The following is an 8,465-nucleotide window of genomic DNA, read 5'->3' on the forward strand; positions in this document are numbered from 1 at the left end:
AAGAGCGTAGAAAAATTGATGCTTTTGAGTTAATGGTGTTGGAGGAGAATATTGAAAGTGCCATGGGCTGTCAAAAGAACCATAGGTCCATTTTGGAAGAAGTGCAGCCAGAGTGCTCCTTGGAGGCCAAGATGGCCAAACTTCATCTATCATACTTCAGACATATTGTCAGGAGGGACCAGTCACTGGAGAAGGATATCATGCTTGGTAAGGTGGAGGTAAGAGAAAAAGAGGAAGACCCCCAGTGAGACAGATTGGCCAAGTGGCAGCATCGATGGACTCAAGCGTGGCAACAGTAGTGAGGTTGGCCCAGGATTGGGCAGTGTTTCGTTCTGCTATGCATAAGGTTGCTATGGGTTGGTACTGACTCTATGGCACCTAACAACAACAACAACATAGGGTTGCTATGTGTCAAATCAACTCAAGGGCACACATAACATTGTTACTATTGTTCCAGCAGTTCTACTTACTAATCATAAATATACATCAAAAGTGTACAATCCAGAAACTATAAAGTTCCTATTGAATTTAGTAATAAAAGTAATATCTGAACTAGGAATAATAATATAGAGGCTTTGAGTTTTGTGGGAAAACAGCGTTTCCAATTTAAATCATACTAATCAATGTGGTCATAGTGTCAAGTGGACATGAAAATGACTAAGTAAAAGGAAAATAAAACAGTGGTAGAATTCTTCTCATCTAATCTGGGTAGGTGGAAATAGAAAAGTTATGCATAGTATATAACAAAGTAGATATCAAACACTTAAAATTCCAGTTTTCTGCTTGTATGCTAGGAAAGAATGAAGTTGGTTGATAAGGTCTAGTCTTACCAAGAAGTGGTTTAGGCAACAAATTATAGAAGCTAATCATTTAAATAGTAAAACAAGCAAATATACCTAATTCTCTAGGTAAAAGATGGGAGTTATTTTCCAGCAGTTCACAGTCACATTAAGACTAGATTGCAACCAAATAATAAAATAAACCCTTAGATTAAGGTTAGTGACAGGTTATGGAATCTCAGAAAATAAGATTGTAAAAGTAGAACTGGTGCGGTTCTGTAGGATCAGTACTGGGCGGTGAACCACAAGGTCGGCAGTTCAAACCCACCGGCAGCTCCTCGATAATCCTATACAGAGTTGCTATGACTCCGAACCAACTTGATGGCACTTAACAACAACAATGTAAGTTTTATGTTGGTAGGATATCTTCCAGACCAACTTGGTGCAAAGTAGACTGTACATGCTCTCTGGCATATGTGTGTGTTTGTGCGTGTGTGTACATACAATAGTGAAGACTTCCATTCTAGAACAAGTGATTCCACTAGGGAGGCAATGAGAAAGCCACACTCAGTGAAAACGGGAGGCTTGATAGTTGTCCTTCAACAAGCTGGTACAAAATGACTATATAAAGTAAATACCGTAAATCACTGTTGTCAGGGCGCACACTCCACCTCCTCCCTCCCTTCCCCACATCAGTCCACATTTCCACACCCCCTCAACGGTGCGGAGAGAGCTCGTGGTCAAAGTAAGAGAAGACTTCTGACTGTAATCCTAGCACGTCACTTTGTTGAAGGCAAACACGTGGTTCGGAGAGAATTTATAAATCTCTCCTCCCCAGCAAGAGCGTGATGTTATCTGCTGGCAGCGGAGGGTTCGCTTCGAGCGGGCCTCCAGAAGCTCCCAAGGAGAGAGAAAAGAGAGAGCGGAAGAAAGCGCCAAGTGAAGAAAAGCAGGGAGAAAAGGATAGAGAAAATAGCGTAACGGAACCGTCTAGGGAGTTATTCGGGACAAAGTAAGGGGATGTCTGGTTGCAGAAAAAAGCGACTTTATTTCAGAAGGGTGGCAAGTGTCTATCTACCCTGAGCGAGAAGGTCCAAGTAGGGGAGAGGCCAGGAGAGGTTGGGAAAGGACAGTCGTCCAAGGGAACCCCTACACAATCCCTTAGGAAATAAACTTTCGGGCAGCGCGTCCCAGGGTTGCAGCTGCGGTCCGCAGGGGGTGAAAGCAACTGCAGCGGCGGCCAGTCGTCTGTAGCTGGGTTGGCGTTTGGAGCGAGAGGAGGAGAAGGAGGAGCAGGAGAAGGAGGGATCTGGAGTCTGGACGTGTTTGCAAGCGGCGGCGGCAGCAAAGAGAAGCAGCCGGGCGGGTCGGTGCGCGCCGGTCGGGGTGCAGGCCACAACGCGGCTCCCGGAGCAGGATCCTCGCGGCCTTTGCAGCCTCCGCGGTCCCTGGAGGACCCGACCGAGTCCAGAGCGCTGCGCGAAGCGCACCCGCCTCCCAGCGCCGCGCCAGGCTCGTCCCCAGCGCGCGCACACGCACACACACACGCACACGCACACACACACACACACACACACACACACACGCATACACACGTGCGCTCCTCCACTCGGGAGCTGCTGCTGCTGATCCTGCTCACAGCGCCGCAGTGGAAGGCCCTGCCGAACCGCTCCTTCTTTAAATATATAAATTACAGCCCCGGCCAGCATCAGCGGCCCCCATCTCAACTCCGCCGGCGCCCCTTCCGTCAGTTCGCCAGCTGCCAGCCCGGGGACCTTTTCATCTCTTCCCTTTTGGCCGGAGGAGCGGAGTTCAGATTCACCACTCCGCAGCCGAGACTGACACACTAAACTCCGTTTCCTCCTGTTAAATTTATTTCTGCTTAATAGTCCCTCTTCTTCCTTTTTTTTTTTTCCCTCCCATCTCGTCGTTCCAAGAATTTTTTTCTTACTTCCCAAAGTCAAGAGTTCCCCCTGCCCATCCCGTACTAGTATTTCCACGCTGAGAACTATTTGCATTTTCTTTTTTAAGGAATTCAAGCAAGAAATATTTTCTACTGGGGATTGGCTCGCAAGAGTGTCGCATTAAAAAAAAAAAAAAATCTCTACCTAATCTATATTTTGAGAATTGTTGGTTTCGTTCTCCTTTTTTATTTCTTTAATTTTTTTTTTCTTTTTTAACTTTTACCACCTTAAAAAAAAATGCACTGCTGTGTGCTGAGCGCTTTTCTGATCCTGCATCTGGTCACCGTTGCGCTTAGCCTGTCTACCTGCAGCACGTTGGATATGGACCAGTTCATGCGCAAGAGAATCGAGGCAATCCGCGGGCAGATCCTGAGCAAGCTGAAGCTCACCAGTCCCCCAGAAGACTACCCAGAGCCCGACCAAGTGCCCCCGGAGGTGATTTCCATCTACAACAGCACCAGGGACTTGCTCCAGGAGAAAGCAAGCCGGCGAGCTGCCGCCTGCGAGCGCGAGAGGAGCGACGAGGAGTACTATGCCAAGGAAGTTTACAAAATCGACATGCCGCCCTTCTTCCCCTCGGAAAGTAAGTTCTGTTTTTCTCTTCCATTCCCCGAGGTTTGGTGCTGCCCGAAGCTGTCAAAGTCGTGGCCACTCCGGGGATCGCCCTTCCCTCTCCCGGTCCCCGGCTTGCGCTTTCCCTCGTCTCTCGCCCGTCTTCCCACCCACCTCCTTTCCAGTTTGGGCGCTAGAGGACTATGGTCTTCAAAACCTTAACTTTCCACTTTTTCTTCATCCTCTCTAACCACCAACGCCTTCGTTATAAGGTTTTATTCTCGTTTTTTCTCTTCCCTGATATTCTTGACTCGGCCACCAGCGAGGCGTCAGCACTCTTCCGTCAAACTCAGGCTCTCCCTGGGGCAGAGTCAAACTGGGAAATCTTGGTAGGTTTGTTTTCTTTGCGCAAGCTGGCGTGGAGCCCGCTGAAAGGGTGCACAAAGGGTTAAAAAAAAAAAAAAAAAAAAAGCGGTTCTAGCCTCTCGGGAAGGCGCCCCCTTTCTCTGCGGATTCCCACCCTCCTGAATTGGAACCCTCAAATCTTTCATATTGTCCAAAACTTTCCTAAAAATGTCAAAATCGCCAAGACAAAACTGGGTTTAGGAGACCCCTTGGGAAAACCCACCTTGAAGCTCTGAATCTTTGGTTCATCTATTGCCACGGGCAGATTTCCCTTAGGCAAACTCTTAAAACCATTTCCCACTTCCCCTTCACCTGGAGCTGGTAAAAAGGACAACTTCTTTTGTGCCGGTGTTAAAAAGGTGCTTTGCTGTTTATTTTGTTTTGTTTTACCCTATGTTCTTAAGCTCGCCTTTGACAGTACCGTTTTGTTTATAGTTTAGCAAGTAATTTTCCTTACGGTTTATCGTTTATCTTTTTCAATCTTGAGCCCTGTGCTCCCTGCCCTTCCCCTGGCTGGAAGCATTCCTAAATCGCAGAGTAGAATACTGTAGCGCTTTTACTGGCTTCTCTTAGGACAGTGTCCTCAAAACCAGCTGCATACAGTAGCAATCGGAGTGAAATGATTTATTGTGGGCTTCTTTGGGGGAGAAGGGAAGAAGTTAGTGAGTTTAGAATTATCACAAAATTCTTCCTAAAAAAAAAAAAAAAGCATTTAGTAATACCAGTGAGGATTAAATACCAAGTAGTTGAAGAAAAAAAAGAGGAAACACACACACTAGCTTCAACATTTGTGTATTCCACATCCCAAGCCCTAAGCTTTTCATTGGTTACCATTTCTCTCCTCCCCTTCCCATGCCCTATATACTTGTTGGCTGCATTTGCAAAGTCTGTGTGTCTTGCCTAAATAGATAATAAAACCATCTTGGTAACTTTATCCTAGAAGTTCTAATTGCAGGGTAGTGGTTTTCTTTTTTTAATATTTATTTTTAGTTTGACAAGTTGTAACTCTGTGACTTGTCATGTCTTGTACTTGATGGTCTCAGGATGTCAGCCGATGTGTCTAAACCCTAGTTTTCATGGCCACTTTCTTGCTGCAGCTTCTCTTGTTGTTCAATAGCAGAGCACACAGAGGATATGCTGGCAAGCAGGATGATTTTATCATTGTAATTATGGCACTATCCAAAATAGCGGTGGTAATACACTCCTCCCTGGTTCTTCTCCCTTGGGAAGTAAGGCATTCTGCCTGGGATGGAGCCAAGGAGATACTAGGAAAGAAAGTTCATTGTAATTAGTCCAAAACCATTGAGACAGAGCAAGGAGTTGAGTCAGTCTGCTTTCTCCAGCACGTGCATCAGTTCTGCTGCTGTTTGGGCAGACAGGCAAAGATGTTATGTGGAACCTGAACAACTCATCCCTTTAATATCTACTGGCAAAAGCTCTGAACTGCCGGTGCTTTTATAACTCAGAGAGGAGGCCTGACCTCATCAGTTTAAAGGTGTGGATAGAGCCAGTTACCAAAGAGGGTATTAATTCTTTGTTCTCTCAAGTACACTTCAATCCAAAGAATCAAGATGATCTAACCTCAGGGTCAATGTCATTACCCAACTGGAAAAATTCTTAGATTTTTAACAGGATTGTTGAGGATGGCGTCTAAGATCAGTGTGTACATTCTCTTCTAATTCCAACCCAAACCCCCAAATAAATTAAAAAAACAAAGCAAAACAGCAAAATGCTCTAAACCCAATATAAAAAAAATATACTGTCAATTTAGATACAAAGAATATGGACTTCTTACAGTGTGCATTGGAAGTTAAGGAACAGAAAGCCATATTAATAGCAGATTTGATTCTACTGAGCAAGGGCTGTGGATAATTTTATAAAAAGTAGGTTAACTGATTTTCCAGCACTTTCTAGTTATACTGGAATATAGCAAACCCTTCCAAAAATAGGAAGAAACGAAGAAATCACTCCACCATATTTTTAAAGAGCAAATTGAAAGTACAGCACTGACTTATGGACCAACTCTCCCTCTTCAGGGCTTTGCTGCCTAACTTTTAACTCCAACGTTACTGAAGTGGCTGTGAGGATGGAGTGTGCCTGCCATTTCTTGCATTGAATTCGCCGAGGGTCATAAGCCCTAGAGTTGAAGGCATGGGAAAGATCACTGGTTCATTTTTTTACCACCAAGTTATTAGCATTCAGGGAATGACTTCAGCTCAAGTATTACAAATATGCTCTAATTATATTCAATGAGCTATATATCATTACAGATTGCTGATAGCCCTTTGTAGGACATTTTATAAAGTTCAGACTGAATATTTTTAGCAATGTGGAGATTTAAAAGTAAAAATATAAGCGATATTGTATATGCCCTAAGGCATATTTTGTCTTAAATATTATCCTTGGCCAAGTGTGCTATATAAATACAGTAAATATGAATAGAACTGGCCAGGTGCCAATCTCCTGGGATGGATTTTAGTCAAGAAGGTATTTATAGGATATAAATAATACTGTGTCAACATTTAAAGAAGGGGTCTGATTAGTTTTGAATTTATTCATATTGATCTTTTCACGTGCTGTTAGTTTAAGGCTCAAAGTGGAGTTATGCTAAGGTTTACCGATGGTTTGCCCAGTGGGAATTAGTGGACTCCTAGTCCTTTTGACAACTCACTTGAAGTTCAAGGCACATCTAATTCAAAAGCTTAAGGCTTCAGAAATTTAGAAAGAGTGATTACACTGACGATAGTTAAGAATCCAAATAATTTGACAATTAAAATCTGTAGTGGCTTGGGCAATCATCAAAAGGAAGAAAGAGATAAGATTTTCCTTTTCTTTTTATTTTGCCCTCCCACCCCCTTGGGGAAGGCATTTTGCAATATCAGGAGACATTTTTGTTGTCATGATTTGGGGTTGATTGTTGCTACTGGCATTTAGTGAGTAGAAGCCAGGGATGCTGTTAACTATCCTATACTGCACATAGGACATTGGCAAGCCTCTCCCCCCAGCCCCCAACAAAAACCAAACTAAACAAAAACCCAAAGAATTCTCTGGCCCAAAATGTCAGTAGTACCCACACCAAGAAGTCTTGCTGGTTTATTTTGGGTTATTGAGTTCTGTTCATAGTGCCATTTTAAAAACAGTAACTCAAAAATGCATTTATGATCAAAGGACAATTAAAATAAGAGCATTGAACAGGAGGATACAGAATTAGACCTTTTTGTATGATGTAGTCTTCATTTTTGTGACCTAAAAGCACATAAATTGGAGGCATCAAAATTTCCCATTCATTTAGCCCAACTACTGTTATTGCCCACCCACTAGTACCTTCAGTCAGTAACCAGTCTGAAGTTAGTCAGAACAAGGAAAAGAGAGAAAAAAAAAAAGTCTTGAATTTTCACTGCAAGGAAAATAAGCAGTTAATGAAGAGTGGAATCTCCAAGCTAGGCAACCGAAGAAAATAAATAATCATGCTAGTTTATTCTGTCATATCAAATGAAATAAACTAAAATATACAGCCCCCCCTCCCAAAGCACAATGAGTTTTCCTTTGTAATTGTTTCACACGAATGTCAAACATTTAATACCAAGCAATCTCTTTTTTTTATTTCCATTGTAATTTTCCAAGTGAAATTGTGAAATGTAGAATACGTCCCAGTAACACTATGGTTTTGAGGAATGTATCTTAGCCTTCTGCTCATGGGTCTTCCTATATATAAATTGCTGGTCTATTGACCAATTGCTCAATGAAGGAAAATATTAGCAATTGCTGAGACATAAGTATCATTTTTGTTTTATGCTCAGCAATTTTACTTTTCAAGATTCTTTGTGTTTGTGTGTGTGTGTGTGTGAGAGAGAGAGAGAGAGAGAGAGAGAGAGAGAGAGAGAGATCTCCAGGGACAAACCGATAGAATTGACTATTAATACACAACAGACGTCTCTCTGGTTCACCCCATTCTTATTGCATCATTACTTGCACTAACACTGGTGCCTAATTGTGGTTACATTTAAGTTAGACCACATTCTCCTCCTTCAGGATTTCCTCTCTTTTTCTTTCTTTGACTTTTCAAAGACTAAAAACAACCCTCAAGGAAATGCTCTGTTTATAACTGAAGCAGTTGGGCAGTCTTTGTTTCCAAGGGAAGCCAGCCTGCCTCCCGTCTCTCCAGAGGAGAGCTGACCTGATGGAGGCTGGACTTTGCTAAGCGGCAGAGGCAGGTGGTGACCACTTGGCCTCCCAGAGGGGATGAGGAGCCTTCAGTGTCTCCACAGCGACCCCTGTGGTCTACTCAAGGACCTGCATCTTTCGATTTACAACTCCTTGGCAAAAACATGCTGATGGAATCTAGTCACAGCTTCTTTTATATAAAGATATTAAAGAATGACAGATCATATTTCCTAGAGGAAAAGGAGATGTGAAAAAAGGACTAATGACTCACTGTTGAACCCACATCAAATCTGGGTTAGAACCAAGGAGGTCACTGACTTCTAGGCCTTTGCCCAGAGATTACAACACATTTACGGCTGCATTTGTAGAAGGAAATACAGTGGAGGAGTCACGTGCGGAGACTGGCCATTGGATGGATGTGCAGGCCAATTATGAGGTGGCCACAAGGTCAGATTCCTCTCACCCCAACAGCACCCCTCCTCCCCCCCCCCTTTTTTTTTTTTTAATACAAATATTCAGTAATACGGTGCTCTGGTAGCGTAGCGGTTACCAATCGGGCTGTTAATCTCACAGTGAGCAGTTCGAAACTACCAGCTGTTCC

The 8,465-nt window shown here is 43.4% G+C and overlaps 1 protein-coding gene across 2 annotated transcripts in view; it reads left to right on the plus strand.

Moving 5' to 3' along the window:
- The first annotated feature begins 2,815 nt into the window (after positions 1-2,815).
- The window catches only part of TGFB2 (transforming growth factor, beta 2), a 138,281-nt gene continuing 132,631 nt past the window's right edge, over positions 2,816-8,465 (plus strand). Inside the window, exon 1 of one of the 2 annotated variants that reach the window (XM_006869696.1) lies at positions 2,816-3,326. In XM_006869696.1, the coding sequence (XP_006869758.1) occupies positions 2,981-3,326 (346 nt within the window). In that variant the 5' untranslated portion in view covers positions 2,816-2,980. The remainder of the gene's footprint in view (positions 3,327-8,465) is intronic. The other variant, XM_006869695.1, reaches the window with a different exon arrangement.

This window comes from Chrysochloris asiatica, unplaced genomic scaffold (genome assembly GCF_000296735.1).
Source record: "Chrysochloris asiatica unplaced genomic scaffold, ChrAsi1.0 scaffold00133, whole genome shotgun sequence".
Taxonomy (NCBI): Eukaryota; Metazoa; Chordata; class Mammalia; order Afrosoricida; family Chrysochloridae; genus Chrysochloris; species Chrysochloris asiatica.